General features: G+C 33.6%; 1 protein-coding gene across 1 annotated transcript in view; it reads right to left on the bottom strand.

Annotated features, from left to right (window-relative positions):
• kuz (zinc-dependent metalloprotease kuz) overlaps positions 1-22,027 on the bottom strand; it is a 51,906-nt gene that overhangs the window by 18,348 nt on the left and 11,531 nt on the right. The window contains exons 2-3 of the mRNA XM_085186339.1: positions 6,260-6,453; positions 5,095-5,161 (exon numbers count right to left, since the gene is read on the bottom strand). Coding sequence (XP_085042465.1) covers positions 5,095-5,161; positions 6,260-6,453 — 261 coding nt within the window. The remainder of the gene's footprint in view (positions 1-5,094; positions 5,162-6,259; positions 6,454-22,027) is intronic.

The following is a 22,027-nucleotide window of genomic DNA, read 5'->3' on the forward strand; positions in this document are numbered from 1 at the left end:
AAACCGGCTACCAAGCCGTCTCCAGACCTTTCATGTCAGATATCTAATGTGTGATTCTACAACACGCTAACTTTAAATATTTTATATAAAAAATAAAAATCAGCTTCTCGCTGTATCCCACACACAGAAGGGTAGGCAAAGGGTACCCACCCAGTGTTAAAACACTCCATTCTCCACTTTCCCCTCGACACAAGAGCGAAGTAATGGAAATATAAATTTAAATAAATACTTTTCTTTCCTCAAGTGGGGACCGAATCCACAATCAGTCGCGTTTACAGTCACAGTTTGTGCTTCTGCGCCACGACTGGCCTCAATAAATGAATATAATGTTTAGTACTGTGACAATATCTTCATAATATAAATAATATTGTATGAAGATTTCTTGTAGGGGACTGTGGTTTACAAAGGGAGCTTTTTGCTACAAACATGTATAGCTCCCCATGAGTTATAGATTTAGGTCACAAACTTGCCGCACGAGTGGCTGGCCTTGCGTGCGGTGGCCTAAATCGATGATATATGAGAAATGTTTTTGTAGATACTAAGTTAAATTTTAACAATATATGTAATCTCTCTTTTTCATCTATATCATCTTTATTTATAGCAAGATAAAATGATTAATGGTTTAAAGATAGATGGAAGCATCAGGTTTTGTATTAATTAATACATTCAATGGATGTCTTAAGCCGAAAAACTCAATTCAGATAACGGTAAATATAATTAAGACTATTCAGCTTTTGATATAGTAAAAGTCAAACAAATGAGTTCTAAATATGTGTGTGTTAATAACACTGACGGGATTTAGGCGAATTTCTAGTTTATGTTGTCAAAAAATTACGATCAAAAATAAAACAAGATGAAAATAAGTATTGACGCGAAAATTAATATAAGTAATATTTATTTATCCTATATCTTATAAAACAAAGTCGCTTTTCGTGTCTGTCTGTTGTTTCTAACTCTTCTTCTTCTAAACCACCCAACGGATTTTGATGCGGTCTTCACCATTAAGTAGAGTGTTTTTCGTAAAGGTTTATATATAGTTTATTATTTGTACATTCTTATGTAAATTAACATAAATACGATAAATGTGTATAAAGTCCTACCCGTTGAGACACTTTCGCGCATGTGCTGCTCTAAGGGTAAGTACTACATGAAAAAAATGTACTGGAGTATTGTTCCTCTTAATAAGATCTACAAAAAAGTCCGCGAGAGCATATTCGTATCTTTTAAGAATAACGTGTAGTGATCATTTTTCTGTCTAAAAATAATAATTTCAATATATTTTTTATTGTGAGGGATATTTTTCCATAATGGTATTAATCCTTATCCTTTAAAATACTTTATTAATTTTCTACGTTAAACGAAGATAAAATTTGCTTTTTACACTATTTCGAAATTGCGAATAGTTTTACAGAAAAACGCATTTAATTGTTGACACATCCCGCCGTTCACACATCAGCTGAATGTTACTCAAGTTTCACTTATCCCTTACTCTCAGTATATAAATAAGTATATTAGTTACGTTGGCCATTCAATGTAGATCAAAACTGTCTTTTACTGTTTTTTATTTTAATAAGTACTTTAGAAGTTGTTACAATATCAAAAAATCCTTGCTGCGAAACGGCTCGCCACTCGCCATGCGTCCGCCGCGCCCGCCTGCCTTACACGCATCGGTGGTTCAGTGGTAGAATGCTCGCCAGCCACGCGGGCGGCCCGGGTTCGATTCCCGGCCGATGCATTCTATTTAATTTTCCTCACAGGCAGCCACATATTTCTTGCTTTTCATCAGGAACAGAATACCCTCTTCAGCATTAACCACAAGCTCGAAAAAAAAACCCGCCTGCCTTTATGGCAACGAAGATTTAGATGCGTTTGCACGTATTGGATAATATGAGTTGAATGTATTATTTCAGCGCGATATATTTGGTTTCATATTTTTTGTAGTAATTAATAGTAGGTAGGTTTTTGTTTATAATTTCTTCCGTTTAAAAATAGTCATTTAACTATCTAAAAGTAGTCATTTAAATATATTTTAATAAGTACTTGAAAAGATTAGTAGCACAGATTTAAAATAACGATACCTACTAAAAAATCCTTGCTGTGTAAAACAATTGGAAAATCCTTATTGAAACTACGAAAATGCGGGTTGCATTAGGGTTTAATTAATTTTCACATTATCTTAAGTGCTTTGCAAACATACATTATATGAATACTCCAGTAGTAAAAGCGGGCGAAGCCGCAAGAGGGTCGCTAGTTTGACTATATAATACTAAGAAAACTTATTGTAGATTAAAATTTACTTTAACATGACTGCGTGTCCTAGGGGGATTTCTGAAACCAGTTTCAAGGACGCACTCCTGCTCGATACCTATTTCAATATTTGACCCTCTTAAGTTTAGGTCTACAAAAAAATAATAACAAAAAAGTGTAGTCTTATTTTTATGTACATAAAAAGCTTGTGTTTAGTATAAGATTAGATTTACTTTTTATGTTTACTTAGCTCGACGTATTTTCCGCATATAATAGAAGACGGAGACAAAGAGAATTTTGCATACTCTTCGTTCTCCTTAACTGATAAAGATTATTGTCACAAATAAATATTGTATTTAATTTTCCGTTCCACAGACAGAAAAAACATTGTTTGTTCGTTTCATAGGAAAGTTTTCGTGTTCAAATTGTATTAGGGTCTAAATTGATTATATCAGATAGTGGCGATGGCGGTGACTCATTTCATTTGGGGACAGGTGTCAGTGGGGAGATATGAAAATATGTTCAGAGGGAATCCAATTTATTTGAAGTTCATGAACTATATATATTACATATTTTATAATTATATACATACATAGTTAAAACATGATAGATAATATAAAAGAATATGAATAAATTTGATTAATATAATTATAATCCACTTAATCCAGAAAAAGGTAAAAATTGTGTTAGTACATAACTTAAAACTTACGTATCTATACATACAATAAAATATCTCTGAATCTAGTAAGCAAAACAAACTTCTTTTCTTTCAAGATTTTCTTGGAAGAAAAGTAATTTGCTGTAAGCGATGAAAGTATTTATTGAAGTAAAGTTTTAAATATTTAGAGATGTTTAAGTCAGTGACTTGCAGGTAATTTCTATATTTAATTAGCTGCGCGCTGAATAAATATCAATCTCATTTTTACATCTTAAATTTAATCTAAGTAAGAAACGTTATGAAAAAAAACTACTATTTAAAATATACTCTGCCGCTTTAAGGTAGAGTTTAAAATCCCCATAATAAAATGTTGTTTTGAAAAAACGAGTCAGACCCCGACATTATGAAATTACACAAGTTAAGGGGCGTAAATACGAGAGATGTGATGTTTTGTATAAGCCATGGGGCTCCAAAAATGTCTTCAGTAAAAATTTTAAAGAGTCCGTTGGAAAATGCGCGCTCATTTCCATAAGTCGGGGGGAAGTTGTTTCTACCTGTTTATTTTAATCACTCTCGTTATTTTTTAATACAGATTTGTAAGTTTAATTAAATTTATAACTACATAAAAAATTGCGATAGATTAATATATATTTTTATACCATTACGAGTACAATAACATCAAATTGAAATATTTAACTTATGAAAACGTATTAGCATAGAGAAAACATTGTTACCAGTTTACAGGCATTGCACGAATGGCAATTTCTTAAAACTACCGCTTAGGGTATTCACCATACCTAGTACCTATAACTCGGTTCGCAACTTGGTGGCTAAGTGCATCAGAACAGCGGTAAGTAGGACGACGAACTGCGATCGATGCCGTACCGCCCTCGCAACTTTATCCATTTACACTGGTACCGAACTTTCACAATTATTATACGAGGACTATTTACTCATTGCTGGACCACTTCAAACAGCTAGATCCTATTACACAGCCATATTATATCACTTACGATTCCGTATTAGTTAGGTTCGATTCCAGGCTGAAGTAAGAAAGTAAATATTTGTATTTAAAAGTTTATAAACAATTTTCAAAAGAATAAGCTATGAAATATCTATAGAATTTCTAGTTTCTAGTATAATAATTGGTTAGGCATCGGCCGCGTAGAGACGATCATCGGAGACCTCGTCAGTCAGTATTCATCGTACGGCTCGACATTAAAAGTCGAGTGGACGCCGAAAGCTCCCAATTAGCCGAGACTTGGGCGCCGTAATTGCGGAAAGAAATATGTTTTAGTACACTCGTAGAATTGTTAATAGAGAGGAAGAGAGGATGGGGCTCTCGGAGATTGATGCTGCAATATGAGTTCACATGTTTTTCATTGGTGAGGAAACTTTGTAGGGAGGGTTTTCACTTTCGACAGGGCCACGGTAGTCAATAATAGCTATAGCAAAACTAATGTCGCTTATAGAACTTAAACATATTGTACAATTATGAATGTTTTAACTATTTTTTTATATCAAAGGGAGGGAATGAAAGTATTGAATATTTAGATGCTGCAAGTGGAAATCGAACCCATTACCGTCGCCTTTACAGTCACACGCTTATGCCACGACAGCTTTAAAAAAAAAAACAAAATTAAATACCGTAGTAGAGCCAGATTACACTAAATAAAGATTCTATCCATACCTATATTATAAATTCGAAAGTAACTCTGTCTGTCTGTCTGTCTGTCTGTCTGTCTTTTACGCAATCAGGGCCAAACCGCTAATTTAATTGTGATAAAATACTCATATAGAGATACTTGAGGGTCCCGGGATGAACATAGGATACTTTTTTTTTCTCATATTTGCAATATTTTCGATATATACCAATATATTAAAATAATTAATTTGACAAGCAATTTATTCCGCCATGTTAATAACAATCGTCGCTACGCGTTGCTAAGCAACGGGTTGCAAAGTTTGTTGTTTCAAGAAAACGTCACCCAAAGTGAGTTTGCTTAATGCATACATGGCGCGCGCCGATATAGATTTGTATACATTAACAAAAATTAGATGATTTCTATAATTTGATATTCATCCTTATGAAAATAAATATAATAGTCACTTATATTAGTAGCTTATATTTTCGCGGGCGTAGCCGCGTCCGGGCCCACTAGTATATATATATAACACCTCTTACTTACCAACGAGCTCACCCTTGTAGATGTGTGATGTATCGACGTCGTGTAGTTGCCCTTGAGACCCCTCCACCTAATTATTTTAAAACAGTTAAATATTTTATGATTACCAAGAATTCAGCAGTTCTTTATATATACAAATCTTACAAAATTTCATTTCAGGATAATCTTATAAATTAAATCTTAAATGAACTCAAAATAAAATAATTTATTGTTATCATTTTTTTTTAAGTAGGATAGGCCAAGAGAACCTTATGTTAAGACACTCCACACACATTTACCGCCGAATGTTACACGGCATTCCGTGTCGAGTGGCGGAACTTAACGCCGCGCTTTTGCCTTGGCACCAGACCCAAGAAATGACTATATAATGATAAACAATAATTAATTCCCCTGAGTTGCAATCGAACCAACTCACTTTTGTAATTTTTATATATTATTTAGAGATTATCCTAAAATAAGATAGGATCATGGTATGCCAGTGAACTAGCTACACCCCCCCACAGTAGCTAGCTACCCATGAAAATAGTATTCGCCCAATGCAGCCCCGTTCCGTGCTTTAGGGTCTCACGGAGCTTGAATTTCGCATTATAAGTGGGCAATTTACGTGTGCCACTGCTACAGAATAGTTTAGTAACTGAATTTTTGAACTAAAAAGCCATTTCTATATTTCTGTTATTATTTTTTTTGTTGTTAAATTATAATAGAAATGGAACGGTAAGTCATTTTAATGACGTTTAATTGGTCGTTAATATTATAACTATTTCATAATTGAGTCTTATAACACTTGAATACATAGTGTTCCTTGTTGACAACCAGATGTTAGACTTCCTCTTTGGAAGGGATAATGATAACTTAAATGTTGCCTGTTCAGCTTCGGTAAAATAACATTGCTTATGTTTAATTTCATTTTTATTCAGTTTCACGCTATCCCGGATAGAGCAGGGTAGGCAAAGGAAACCTGGTGTTAAAACAATCCCTTCTCCCTTTTCCGCCCAATTTTATGTGCCGTGTTGAGTAGCGGAAAAAAATCATTTTCACGAGCGGGGCGGCATGACTCTGATATAATAATTTTAAATAAACAGAATTGATTAAAAACATAAAAATCATTTAAAATAACAGAATTGATTAACACATTTTTTAAAGCAAAACAAACAACATATAAACTCACTTTAAAATCCTCAGTAAAAGCTGACAGGTCTCGTCGCAGGCGCATGTTGAACCGCCTGCCGTGCGCGTAGAAGTTGACGCGCAGGTCAGGCGCGTCCACCGACCGGCGCGTGCGCTTGTGGTGCTCGTGCACGACGTCCGCGTCGTACTCGAGGGGCTCATAGTGCTCCACGTACTCGCTGAGCCGCCGAGATGCTGCGTACAAAAATAATACGCGTATAAAAAACAGTTTTATACAATATTTTTTTATAATCATGAAATTTTCTGCAAAAAATAGATAGAAAAAAATATCTTATATGTTGTTCTATGTCAGCATTTTAAAAAATCACTTTTATAAAAATAAATACATATATCAATATTTCATTTATCGAATGTTTCATGGTTTTTTAGAAATCACCCCTAGGGGTGCAAATAAGCAGGCGAAGCTGCGCGCGTCCGCTAGTAGTAAAATAATATAAAAGCCAGTAATATAAGATGTACCTATATAAATTTTGACACAGTTTGAAATGTCACGACATTGGACACTGCGGTGCAAAACTTCCAAAGAAACAGTCAGACCGAGAAATACGAGTCGGTCGTCATTAACTCTCTAGGCGTTGATTAAACGACAAGGCGAACGATTCGATTTTCCGAAGACAAATTTTTCCCGACATTAATTATAAACTTTCTGAGAGCTTAAAGTTAAGGACAATGGACGTAACTTTGAACACAAATTCACGGCTACTAAATTTAAGACTTACTTAGTGGGGACGTTTCAAAGTTAAAAGGTGAGATTGTAAATTATAAGTGATATTACGTTTTCTTTTTATAGCTTTTAGATCAATCAGGCCGTCGCGTCGTGGCGCAGCGGCACAAGGGTGTGACTGTAACGCGAGGGTAGTGGGTTCTATCCCCACTCGAGGAAGTAAAATATTTATTTACGTTTACATTTCCATTTCCTCGCTCTGGTGTCGAGGCAAAGCGCGGCGTTGAGTTCTGCCACTCAACATGCAATACCTACAGAATTCGGCAGAAAGTGGGGAACGGAGTGTCTTAACATTAGGTTCCCTCTGACTCCCTGCTGTGTGCGGGATACAGCGTGAAGCTGATTTTTTTTAGATCATTCATGTGCGTATATTTTTTGTAAAGAGTTCTAAATGAAAGAAATGTATGAAAATAGCATAATCCCTTCGTTAAGTTAAAATGCGTGTGCTGTTGTTGTCATCGTATTTCGAATGATAGTTGATAGTAATAATATTGATGGTTTATTTTAACTTAAAAATGCCCTCTTGGGTCGTTATGCGACAATAGTGCACACGTGCATTGCACATGTTGACATTTTACAATTTCAACATAAGAAAGCTTACTTAATGACATTCATATTACGTTTATTTATTTAAATTTATATTTCTATTTCTTCCTTCTGGTAACAGTTCTGATTCGAGGCAAATTGCGGCGTTGAGTCCCGCCATAAGGTATAGATATATTAGGATTGTTGTTATGTAACTAATTTGAAATTATATATATTTATTTAGAATCCACGTTAAACTAGGACATCACTCATGTAAAACGCTACTCATTTTTTAAAAATTTAAGTAATCCATCCGGGAACTGTTTTCAATCAGCAACGAAATACTAAATCAACGAGCTTTTTAGAATTTTTTCCATTGCTTACTGTTGAAGCACGCGGGAGAGGCCGAATTGAATTATGAATCAGATATAAAACGAACATACTTTCTATCCCTACCAGTAACAATAAACATTAATAAAATATACGTGGAATGTTATCGTTCTCACAATAAGGATAACAAAGTTTCCCTTTGGATTATATATTTCATTTATAAGGATACAAATTACCCCAGTAATATGATAGCACTACCGACACGTTCCACGAACTCGACCAAATACCCATCCATAGCCTATACGTTCTCGTTGACCTTTTTACAGCTAAACAATTTATATAAGTCCATTTTCAGAAATAAATATTTTAAAATTATAATTTAAAGTAAAAGTATGTAATCTTATTTTAATGTTTAAAAAATTATATTTTAAATTTCCTTCGTTCTATACAAGTCCTCTTTACCAGAGAGTTTAGAGTGATTCCACCATTACTCACTGTTGTTGTACAAAAGGCAAACTCTTTGTATTTCTTTGTTAGAAGACACTTAGTCCACACGCACAAGGAGGTCGTATTTTTATGATAAATTGTATTCTCATGTACATGAATATTTATCCACTCATTTGATGGTTCCATATCGTTATGTTACCACACGCCGAGTGTATAATAGAAAGAAAATTAATATCATTTTTTTTTTTTACTTTTTTTTTATTTTCAGCTTCACGCTGTAACCCGCATACAGAAGGATATGCAAAGATAATTTGAAAACATATTGTGTGTTGAGTGGCAGAACTCTTAAACTTTGTCTAGTATTTAATCTATATCATGCAAAATTTTAATTTCTAACTTATTTTATAGTACTTTAGTTTCTACTAAAGGGAAGGAGCACAAGCGACTGTTCTGTTGTGGGTTCGACCCCCACTCGATTATTTATTTAAAATTGGATTTCTGCGCTCTGGTGGCGAGACAAAGGTCAGCGTTGACTTTCTCAACACACACACATTCACTCAACACACAATGCTTATAGAATTCTGCGGAAAATGAGGAACGAAGTGTCTTAACACTAGGCTCGTCCTTCTTCTTAACGTACTGTGTGCGTAGCGTGAAGCTTATTTTTTAAAGTGATTTTTATAGAATTGTATATAATGTACCTACCAGGACTTACAAAACCAAATAAACTATAAACCAGATTGATTTGTTAAGCCCTGCCGATATTTACATCCATTTATTTGTTCAGATGTTCGAAACTTTTCGCTCGCCCGTGTCACTGGGTTAGTAGGGCGGCTCGCCTCGCCTGGATACGAGCACAAAAGCTAAGCTAGCACCGCGTCTCATTTAACACTCATTGTGTTTACAACATGAACAAAGAAACTACATGTATAACGTTTAATGCAAGGGTGACTAACCTTTTAACTTTGTATCTTACAATATAAATATACAAGTATTTAAAAGCCTAGTTTTTTGATCAAAATATTTACTGCTAGCTTGTGATCGCAAAAAGAATATTGTAGTACACACAGTTTTCGTATAAATTAAGTAAATTATTTCTACGAATTATATATGGTAGTTATAAACATATTCTGCATCCTGTAAGTCGGTACAAATGTGTTTTCACATGTATAATGTATTATGACATTGTATGCTAAAAACGAAGCCACTTTGAATCTAACTATTGTTTGAATTGTAATACGTTCAAAGGATTGCATTAAAATCAAAGAATTGAAGAGGAAATTAAAGAGTTTCAAGTATATGAGCACCTCACAGCAGCACCTCGCTTACAAAACTTAGAATTAAAAATAATTCATTCCCTCTACTGTGAATGGAAGCCACAACCATCACGTTCAAAGACAGCCGCTGTTCCACTACGCCACGAGAACTTCATTATATAAATTTTATTAATTAGAAATTATTTATATTTATTTACAATTGATTTTATAGCATAATGACGACCCATTTAATACTTCGCTCAAAGGCGCAGACAATGTATGTGATAGCCAGCCAAGATCAGTAGATTAGCTGGCTGAAAGGAGAATAGCCAACGCAACGTGTCGATTACGTAGCACACATCAAAGGCATATTAGAATCGATAGAGCACGTATAGACTCACTTTATATGGTAAGTGATCAATGTAATATTTTCTATTTTGATGTCAAATAATATAAAAGATAAGTTTTAGGAATTCCGCAGTTAAAATATACGTTGAATTCAAGCATTATTTGAAAAAAACTATATAATAAATATATTATAAGCGCTTATTATAAAATACATATTCCTACATCTCCTGATGCGGTCGTTGAACTTCCTGTAATAATGTATACGGAACCTGGATGGTGCGATTTTTTTTAAACGGATGCTGCGCGTTGAACGTAAGTGAGGATATAACTTCTCAAAGAGAGACCATACTTTACAGAGAGAGAGAGAGATAAATTGTTTTTAAAACGAACATAGAAAACTTAGCGTCGTGTTATGTCTCAAAAAGTTATGGTAATAATTGCTCTCGGTATTATAATACGTTACGCTGATAGCGTTAATGTACTAAGCCATTACAGCCGTACGAAGAAAGAAAAGTACGAACAAAAATATAATACGATAAGGTAAATCTTGTTGTAAGAAACTACTTCTTCTAAGATCATACAATATCAACATTTAGAAAACGTACTTATAATTTTCAGCGAAATTTTAGTTAATATTTATATTATTTATTATATAAAAAAAACCTACAGTATATATATGTAAAGTAAATAAATTTGTACCAATAAAAATATAGTATCAGCATAATTATATACTAAACTTGCCGAAGCCTAGAAATATACTCCATGCATATCGGCTGTTCATTTTATCAGGGCTTTAAAAAATAATCTGAAGTTTAAACAAGAGCTATCCAAATTTCACAGAAACTCTGTTCATATTTTTTTCAGTAGCCGGGTAGGTACATCTGCTCTACATCTAGGGGCAACGTCCAATTATGCGCACTGAAGTATGCAAAAACTTTCATAAATATTATTTTCACAAGTTTGAATTTTTTAATTAAGCACATTCTCTACAAATGCTTATTTTATCAAGTTTTCAGACTGATAGGGAGAATTTATTTCGCTATGTCATTTCAGTGAAATTCTCATAAAAAAAGAGTTCTTTTAGAGTTTTTTTTATTATTTCGAGATAATGTTTATTTTATTCAAAATGTTATTTCATTAGTTCTCATGATGACAAAACTCACTTCAGTATACGAATAAGTGTAGTAGGTAACTATGTACATTAAATAATAGTTATTTAACTTGCAATTTACTTTAGAGACAAAATTATTTGACAATTAAGTATATATATTTTTTGTAAATTTTGAATACGTCCATGTACGAGTTTTTTAGGTGCAAAATATAATTTCAATTTGAAAGTGAAATTAAACAACAGATAAAAATTATTATAAGTGTTTTTTTTTATCTATTTACATTCGGCTATATCTTTAAATAATATATTTCATACGTTAAACACACACTGTGCAATTTTGCACATTACAGTCTTCATTACAAATCAACATCAGGCAAAACGTTTGCACGCATGCGAGTTAAATATCACGTAAACAGTAAATATAAGTATAGTATAATTATAGTTCTCTCGAGATAATTCAGGTGACGTAGACGTAATGCGGTCCAAGTTATTATAAGTTAGATACGCTTCGAGTAGGAGAAACTTTCACTAAGGTTATAATTAATATTCTGTTAAACAACCATTTGTTGCAATACATGTTATACTATAATTGAATAAGCTAAGGGTCTTAGCTATTTGTACTGACGTTCTATTATGGACTGTGGCGAGGTTATTACAAAATGATAGATTTTTTAATTGTTTGGTCCTAATACAGTAAGCATATGAAGAAAAAAATATGTATTTTTTACCATACAATTCTGTTCTCCAACCTATCTGACAATAGCGAGCTGGTGCACAACCAGCACGTTAAGAGACGCCATAAATAAAAGAGCAAATTGAACAATGTGTGCTATTTTTCGTTTTCCCTTCTAATGAAAGAGATTTGCAACAATGAACGCATACATTTTAATTAGCGGACAAGTTCCGCCATTGACATGCTTATTAAGCCACAACTTGGTTTTATATAACAAATTATTACATAAAAAAAATAATTAATTTCATTAAATTACACCTACAATCTTAAATTATCTTCTTTAATTTTACGCTTTTTTTTAAAGTTATAATATTAAAATTAATGTATATTTACTGCCTTACAGTTCAGCGCTACATTTTTTTTTTCTAAAACAAACTAACAAAAACATAGTTATATTTTTTAATGGATCAGAAAATCTAAAAGTCCGAATTAATTAAGTGCCTCTTTTAACGTGGAAATTTCTTATTTTTATATTAGATCCTTTGTTTTTACATTTGTAAGCCCGAACCGACCTAAAAGGGAGCTTCCCGGAAGATTACGGATTACTCGATTGTCCCTCGAGTTTTAAAAGTTCGCTTCATGCAAGAGATTAACGCCCCTTGTTATTCTGAAAACATTTAGGTATCTATAGCCATGCCAGAGATTTTTATATAGTAGGTATACAATGTCGTCGGTCATATATAGTTAGGAAATTGTATTTTATTGTCTATTTTATCTAATAAAAAATAATAACACGCGAACACGCGATTTTTGTACTCTCGCAATCATATTGATAATTTATTAAATATTAATATATATTAGTCAAGTGATGTAATAAAAAAACCATCCAAGCCACCAGCATAGTAATCCTTTATTAAAAGTGCAGTTTTTCTTTACACAAGTTTTAACAAAATAACGCCTAACCTTAAAACTATTTTTTTCTTACTACCACTGCATCATGGAGTCAATGAAGCACACTATAAATGAGTTAAGTGAACTTTTCAACAAAAGAATGACTGATTTTGAAAATAATCTTCATACTTCTGTTGCCCCAGCGAGCCCAGTGACTAACATAGTGGCACAGTTTACTGAGTTTAGATCTTTTGTTGTGTCTGCGTTGGAAAGCCTTCATAAGCAGATCATGTTACTGACCAACAAATTTGATGCTTTGGAAATGAGATCCAGGAAGAAGATCATCCTTATGCATGGAATTCCTGAGGTGAAGAATGAGCTTGTCTCCTCAACCGCTGTAAAGGTAATCTCTGAGCATCTCAGTTTGCCTGAGTTTAATGCTACTTCTATGAGCAGGTGCCATCGCTTAGGTCGCAGTAACACCAATAACAAGCCAAGGCCTATCTTAATAAAATTTCCAGATCTTGCTTTAAAAAATAAAATATGGCTTGCTAAAACTAGATTGAAAAATACTGGCATAACAATGTCAGAATTTCTCACTAAGGAAAGGCATAAGGCATTTCTCTTGGCTCGCCAAAGATTTGGAATTAATAATTGTTGGACCAAGGACGGTTATATAGTTATTATTGGTCATGACAAATCCCGTAACAGGGTCACATCGGAGGCTGCAGTGAATGCATTGCAAATATCTTGCTCCCAAGCCGCTCCATCAGTCATTAACCTTCCAGCTGACCAGCCAAACCCTGGCTACAAGGAAACTAAGGCTTCACAAATTAGGTCTAAACGGTTAGTGAAAAAGTAATCTTTATGAACAGTCTTTGTGTATTATAATGAGTATATGTGTATTTAATTTTTCACTCTACCGAATTTTAAATGTAATATTTTTGATTTTTTTAAATTTATTTTGGTGTTGGTCTTCCTTATTAGTTTAATTTTGTATAAGTATCAAGTTTTTTCTTTTATCTTTGTATTTTTCTGGTTGTTTTATATTTAATCCTATTTTCTTATTCAATTTTTAATTATTAGTATTAATATAAGATGTTGTTTACTAGCTTTGACAGCAATTTATATAATTATGTTTTCTTCTATACCGTAACTTAGTTCTGTCAATGTCAATTATTTTTTACAGATTGTATTAATCAATTTATAGATAATATTTTGCTGCATTGCTGTTTTTAGTATAAAAAGCAATAGTAGTTTAGCTAAATATTAATGTTTAATTTATGTTGGTTACTAGTATAATTATGTTATTTATTCAAACATTCTACTGTTGTATATAATTTCTGTCCACTCTTTTATTTTTTATTTTTTCTTTATTTACTTCTTTTTTTTTTTTGCTTGCTATGGATTTTCTTTTATTTTTATTGTATTTTTAGTTTGTAGTGGCATATTTCGTTATATAAATAAGGAAGTAGCAATATTTTCTTTTTTTAGGTTTGGTAGTGTTAAATTTACTTTTTTTTTTGCTTGTGTAGTGTGTAAGTTTGTAGTTTAAATTTGATCTTATTGTAACTTTTATTTTTTTATTTTTTTTTTATCTTCCTATTTATTTATTTTTTTTGCTGTGCTATTATAAATAGCCTTCAATGCAATCTCTTTCTTTTTACATATTGTTGGTGGTGAAGGATGAACAACGTTCTATTCATATATAATTTATGTTAATATTATTTTAATCTATTGCATATATATTTTATTTATATATTTTAATATTTGTTATTATATTTATAATGTACGATAATAATACTTATAATTTAAGTGACGATTCTTCTTACTCACTACCATCTTCCTCTGATAGCAGTTTTTGCAGTACTTCAGTTCCTATTTCTTCTTTTCTGGACAACACCTTTTCAAGCTCCCCAAAAAATTTCAATGTGGTGCATATTAATGCCCAAAGCATCCCAGCCCACTATCCTGACCTGTTAACTTCTTTTGATTGTAAAAGTGTCCATGCGATATTAATTTCCGAAACATTCCTTAAGCCTTGTTTACCTTCCGCATCCTTCTCCATACCTAACTTCCACCTTATACGAAATGACCGCATAGGTAAGGGTGGCGGCGGTGTAGCCATTTATATCCGAAACCATATACCCTTTACATTAGTTAGTAAGTCCCCCTCGCAATACTCTGAAGCTGCTGAATATGTTTTTATCGAAATGTTACTCGGGCGTTCAAAATTGTTACTTGGTGTTTTCTATAGTCCTTCACTTCACATAGATTACTTTCACACTTTCGAGACTATATTAGAAAAACACGTGCCCAATGTCGATCACACTATAATCCTTGGGGATTTTAATACTTGTATTAAAAAAAATGATTTCCGTGCGAAGCAACTTCTTAATATTATTAACAGCTCGAATTTAACATTACTTCCTACAAATCCCACACACCATTTCCCTAACTGTGCTCCATCCCAACTTGACCTTTTAATAGTTTCCTCTGCTGATTTTGCAAAGCTCCATGGACAATTTCCCGCTGATGCCTTTTCCTACCACGATTTGATGTATTTGTCTTATAATGTTCGTCCTCCTAAATTTAAACCATCCATCGTCATGCGACGTAATTTTACAAATTTTGATAATGAGAAGTTTATGTGTGACCTCACCAATATCGACTGGAACACCATCTTTAACGCCGACAATATTGATACTAAACTGGATATCTTCAATTCCCTGCTCACGGAACTCTATGACAAGCATGCTCCATTTAGACCCATTAAGTTGAAACACTTACCTGCACCATGGATTACGCAGGATATTAGATCTTTGATGGCAAAAAGAAATCGAGCTAAATGTAAGTATAAACGTAATCCTACTGATGAAAATTCTTCAAGATATAAGATCTTGCGTAATCGGTGTAGTAGAGTTTGCAGAGATGCGCAGCGGAACTACATCGATTCTAATTTGCAAAATTTAAATCCACGTAAATCTTGGCAGTTTCTTGAATCGTTGGGAATCGGTCGGCAACGTCAAGACTTGAATCGCGATATTGATGTTGATGCTTTAAATACGCATTTCACCTCAGTAACGCCTATGGATAGTACTACTAAGGCAAATACATTGAAATCTATCAGTTCCCTGCCGTTTCCATCAACCATTCCATTCCATTTTTCCGAAGTCACATTAGCCCAGGTAAAAAAATATATTTTAGGTATTAAATCGGATGCCGCTGGTTTCGATGGTATCAATCGTAAAATGGTTATTTTACCCCTTAATGTTATAGCTCCTGTAATTACTCACATTTTAAATTTCTCCCTGACCACTAATTCCTTTCCTAGCTTGTGGCGAATAGCCCGCATTTTTCCCATACCAAAGTCCAAAGATCCAAAATCCTTTTCTCAATACCGTCCCATTTCAATACTTCCGTTCCTGTCAAAGGTTTTAGAGCGTATTGTCTCGCACCAGCTAAATCAGTACCTTTTAGAAAACCATATTCTATCTGATTTGCAGTCTGGTTTTCGCTGTGCGCACAGTACAGTCACTGCCTTAATTAAAGTCTGTGATGATATACGGCTAAATATGGATAGACAAAATGTTACTGTTATTGCTTTGCTCGATTTTAGTAATGCCTTTAACACAGTAGACACTGACCTACTACTCGCTGTTTTACGATCAATTAACATCTCTTCTCATGCGACGGAATGGTTCAGAGGCTATTTGTCTGATCGGCGACAATACGTACAAACCAATGACAAAAGATCTTCCCTTCGTTCTTCTTCTATGGGTGTTCCTCAAGGGGGTGTTCTTTCTCCTCTCCTGTTCTCTATTTTTATTGATTCTATCTCCCAAAACCTTTCCTCATCCCACCATCTATATGCTGACGACTTGCAGATTTACATGTGTACGCCTTCAAGTGATATAGATGAAGCTATTCGTAAATTCAATATGGATTTGCTGAATGTTGCTAGTTGGAGCAGGTCTTATGGCCTATCTGTTAATCCTGCCAAATCACAGGTTAGTATCATTGGTAGTACTAAGCAGTTAAAAAAAATTAATGTGAATGACCTTCCTACTATACAGTTCGATGGTACTGTTTTAACTGTTAGACCGACCGTTAAAAACCTTGGGATCTTTCTAGACAACTCACTATCTTGGTCAGCGCAGATAGCTGAGGTCAGCAGAAAACTATTCGCTAATATCGGAGGCTTGAAAAGATAGAAATATTTTCTACCTATGAAAACCAAAACTACTCTAGCTCATACGCTACTGCTACCGATTTTGGATTATGCTGACTCTTGTTACCCGGATCTATCTGAGGAACAATTGAATAAACTAGAGCGGTTACAAAATTTATGTATAAGATTTATTTTTGGTCTGCGTAAATATGATCATGTCTCCGATTACCGTCGTCAGCTAGGATGGCTTCCTATTAGACTTCGCCGCAATTATCGTATGCTTACTCTTCTTTACTCGATCCTATACAATCCTTTCGCTCCCTCTTATTTAAAAGAGCGTTTCAACTTCCTTGGTTCCGATTCTCTTCTACGCCTTGAACTAAGGTCGCAAAGTGATAACCTCCTCAAACTTCCAACCTGCTATACCCACTTCTATTCCAACTCCTTTACTGTGAAAGCTGCTATTCTCTGGAATGCACTTCCTTCTGAAGTGCGACATTCAATGTCACTTGACATATTTAAAAGACGTCTAAAACATCACCTTTTTAATTTAGAAAATTTGTAGACTCTTCTATCTATTAATTATATTGTACATATTATATTATATTATATGTAGCATTTGTTTGTATAAGAATATATGTGTTTATATGTATTTATTTATATATATATGTATTTATGTATTGTGTTTGAGCTTTGTATTTTTGTATATATCATAAGTATTTTATGTGTTTACTTAGTATTATTATTATTATTTTTTAGTTTGCACATAACGTTATTCCACCCTTCTCTTTTTATATTTTAAGTCCTTTGCTGTTATCAAAGGTTGCCTGTAAGAGATTGCTTGAAGCAATAAGGCCGCCTTTGCATACTTGTTTTTTTATTTCTTTTCTGTTCTATTTCTGTTATTCTTTTTCTTTTATTTGTGTGCAATAAAGTATAAACTAAACTAAACTAAACTAATAATTTAAATTATTTTTTATATTTAGTTGATGGTATTAGTGCAATTAGTTCTAATATAATAATACAAAACACAAGTGCTAAATATAAAGAAAAACATAATGTACATATATAGGTATATATGTTATTGTATTAGAAATGACTAATCGTATTCCATTGTATCTTTTCAAATTCAAACAGACTATTGTTATACAATCACCATCTCCACTGAGTTGAATTAGTGAACAATTGAGCAATATAAATAAACACTCGGTACCAACTACCGATACGACCTAATTGACATACTGTGTACGGGACGTAGCGAATTCGAACTGGTGACTGGTGCTCCAATTATACGGACGCAAAACAATCATTCCACCTCCTCTCATGGTCTGGTTGGTCGTTTCAGCCTTGCAGACACCGTAATTTGTATGGAGCAATGCAGTCAAGAGCACGTAGCCACGCATCGTAGCACGGGGTAATTTTGTAATTTTTATAAGAAATAATACGATTGTCATATTTTATTTTGGCTTATTTAATAAATAGTGATCTGACACTGAGCTAGTCTAGAGATCAATCTAGAGAAAAACATCAAATGAAAGTATTGACGGAAAGTGAAATGGTAATTAATAGTGTCGTTTAGCGTCTATCTGTGTATCTACATTTGTGTTATTATTTTTAGACTAGCTTTACGATTTTTCCCGAATATAATCGGGCTAGCTAATATAGATTTTTTAAAAAATGAAATATTACAAAAATATAACACCTACAATAATATTATGTAATAAGTAGGTACCTACTCATGATTTTACTCGTTAAATAATCCTTAAAGTACAAAAACAGTACACCAAATGTTTCGTTTAATGGTATAAATGTATTTGGAGTATATATTTTAGGAGTAGGATATAACCTCCACAGTTGCCCGCGACATGAGTCCTTGTGCCGAGTTCTAGTGACCCAATTATTTTTGCACGTAGGCGCTTTTTAAATGTGGAAAATCATCCTTATGATTTTCCACATTTAAAATTGTATAGTTATATTTTTTATATTCGAGAATATTCTGCATAATTATGTATAATTGTAAGATATACATACTTACATATTTACCTATTACTATACTATGTACATAGGTTATCTTTTAGACTTTTAAGAGATTAAATCTTTGATATTTTGTTCAGTTTGTTCTTATCATATATCTTAAATAGGTTGTAATTATTTTGTAAGTCCCCACTTTGTGCAAAATTTCAGAAGTGTAGGTTTTTTTTTATGAAAAAAGGACAAGGCAAACGAGCGTTCGGGTCACCTGATGATGATCACCGCCGCCCACGACCCCGTGCAGCACCAGATGACCTACAGGTGCGTTGCCGGCCTTTGAGGTGGAGATAGACGCGCTTTTTGAAGGTACCCATATCGTACCGACCAGGAAACACTGCTGCGGGTAGGCCATTCCAAGGTGTTTGTCTAACTGTAGGTTCTTAGCTTACGCGGTAAATTTCATAAAAAATGCAGTAATAACTATGCATAAATGCTCGTATCTTTTGATTAAACTGAATGTTTGAGCAGCTTGCAGCAGAATTTTAGCTTGATGTCTCTACGCGATTCCGAGATAAATGATATTGGACGGACGGACAACAAAGTGCTCCTTTTCCATTTTTTCCCTTTTCGAGTTACTAAAACCATAAAAAAAATTACGAAAATATTTTTACAATAAATAATAAACGATCATGTTACAGTATAATCTATATATATAAAATCGAAAGGTCACTCACTCATCACGAAATCTCAGAAACTACGAGTTCTAGGAATCTCAAATTTTGCATAGGAGTTACTTATAGGACGTAGGTGCTCGCTAAGACGGGAATTTGCAATATTCGACTGCTAAGGGGTTGTTTTTGGGGTAGAAAGTTTGTATGAAACTTCGTTACTACAAATGCTAGGAGTCTCAAATTTTGCATAAACGTCACTATGACGTAGTCATAGAGACAGAAATTAATAATAACATAGTTCACGCGGGTGTAACCGCGAGCGGGCCGCTAGTCTTCTATATATATAAAATCGAAAAGTCACTCACTCATCACGAAATCTCAGAAACTACATGTGCTAGGAATCTGAAATTTTGCATAGGAGTTACTTATAGGACGTAGGTGCTCGCTAAGACGGGAATTTGCAATATTCGATTTCTAAGGGGTTGTTTTTGGGGTCGAAAGTTTGTATGAAACTTTGTTATACTACAAATGCTAGGAGTCTCAAATTTTTCATAGACGTCACTAGGACGTAGTCATGGAGACAAAAATTAATAATAACATAGTTCACGCGGGTGAAACCGCGAGTGGGCCGCTAGTATAATACATATCTGTAAACAGTAGTTCATTATAACGAGAACGAGAAGGGGTGCAAAATGCAAATAGGTACAAATCACAATAATAATAGTAGGTGCTCAATGTACGAGCGAGCATATCGCTGCGATCGATAGCCTGCGATCTAGTTAGAGAGTAAGCTCAGGTCAATTATGATTATTGAGGAGAAATTGAATCAAGATGTCAAGCATTGAGATATATAACTTCGGTTCAAATGTATAATGCAGATATAATACAAATATCTGCTATGTTTGATATGTACTCGACTGATTAAATGTATAATTTATAGACAATCACGGGTTAACATAGATATATTTAGTTTCTTATAATGGCAATAATTTATTTAAAAGATCATCAACCTTTTATTTTATTTTATAAGTTTAATATTTTATTGAACGAGGCAACTTAACAACGTCGTATATGCTTGAAGTTTTATACATACCTATTTTCATATTACTAATTGTGTGAATAACACCTTAAAAAGCATGAAATATTAAGAATACAACACTCACTAATGAGTAATCATTCCTTTGTGAAATATTCTGTCCATAGAGATGCTGATACCAAAGTACCTCAGATTACCCTATAGAATTTTAGTAAGTTATAAATTAGTATAAATTATAATAATAAATAATAACGAATAATAAATAACTAAAGCTTTAATATAATAAAAACATGAATATTGTAAATTTTTAATAGCAAATTCCGAACTCATACGCGGTCGCTCAGGTCAACGGCCGCAACTCCCCGCGGGAACGTGGTATATTATAGGTATATTTCAATAGGTGTACTTGATACGGTTCATTGTTATCCCATTCTAATTAGCGCAGGTATCATTTCAAAGATATATCACATATGGATGGTTTTATAAAACAATTTTATTCATTCAAATATGAACGAATTTAAAAATACATTGTTGATATTAATTTGTTATTTAAGCTCGAAACACGAACAAAGAATTTAATTTGAATTAAAAGCAGATTTTTTTCAATTTTAATTAATTCTGTACAATAGTTTCATGTAAGCCTATATTATGTGTTTATGAAATTTTAAACTTTATTTGTATTATGTTATTTTTGCATAGGTACATAATTAAGCGGCCAATTATGTACATAATTGACGTCGTGGCGCAGGGGCTCGAGGGTGTAACTGTAACGCGATAGTCGTGGGTTCAATCCCAACTCGGGAGAATGAATTATTATTTACTAATATTTTCAATTCTGTCAACAAAGCACAAGCGGAATGTCTTAACACTAGGTTCCCTCTGCCTACCCTGCTATACACGGGATACATCGTTAATCTACATGCGATCGTTATGTACATGTTTATATGGATAATGATCGTACCTATAAACAAAGCAAATACTAGAATATTATTCATGAAGAGAGGCAATATTATTATGAATAAGCTACGAGGAAGATAACACTATCAGAGTTCTAAAGAAATGTTCCTTTTAATGGCCTATGAATCAAGACCCTTTCTGTGTCATAACAATGAAAAATAAGGCAAGAGGAAATAATACAATAACTATACTAGAAATGTGGCTGAAAACCACTTTATATAATATACCGTAGTCACGTAAAGTTAAATAATCATATACTATCAAATTAAATAGTGCGTACTATTGTATTACTTATAATAATAAAAAAATATATATATAATTTAGTCTAGGAGTCTATGTTCATGTGGTTCTGTGGCTATATGAAAGTATAATAACTTAGTTCAAACGTCTCTACGCATTTGAACTCCAGTCACTAAACACTTAAAATTCATCCGGAGTACGTGGTGACTCACGAGTCACATTCGAGACTATCACAATATGTCATACGAGGTGGGGAAGGGGGGGCGCGGAGACGGCCGCGTCGTTTGGCCACACAACCGACCATCATTCACGTAGCGTCTTGGCAGCGCAGTAAAGCAATTAAGCCCTTGATACCACCGAACCATGAGTCAATGTTATTATCATAAGCCTGTGACCG

Source organism: Heliconius melpomene, chromosome 6 (assembly GCF_056956725.1).
Source record: "Heliconius melpomene rosina isolate 202511_hmr_F chromosome 6, ASM5695672v1, whole genome shotgun sequence".
In the NCBI taxonomy this organism is placed as follows: domain Eukaryota; kingdom Metazoa; phylum Arthropoda; class Insecta; order Lepidoptera; family Nymphalidae; genus Heliconius; species Heliconius melpomene.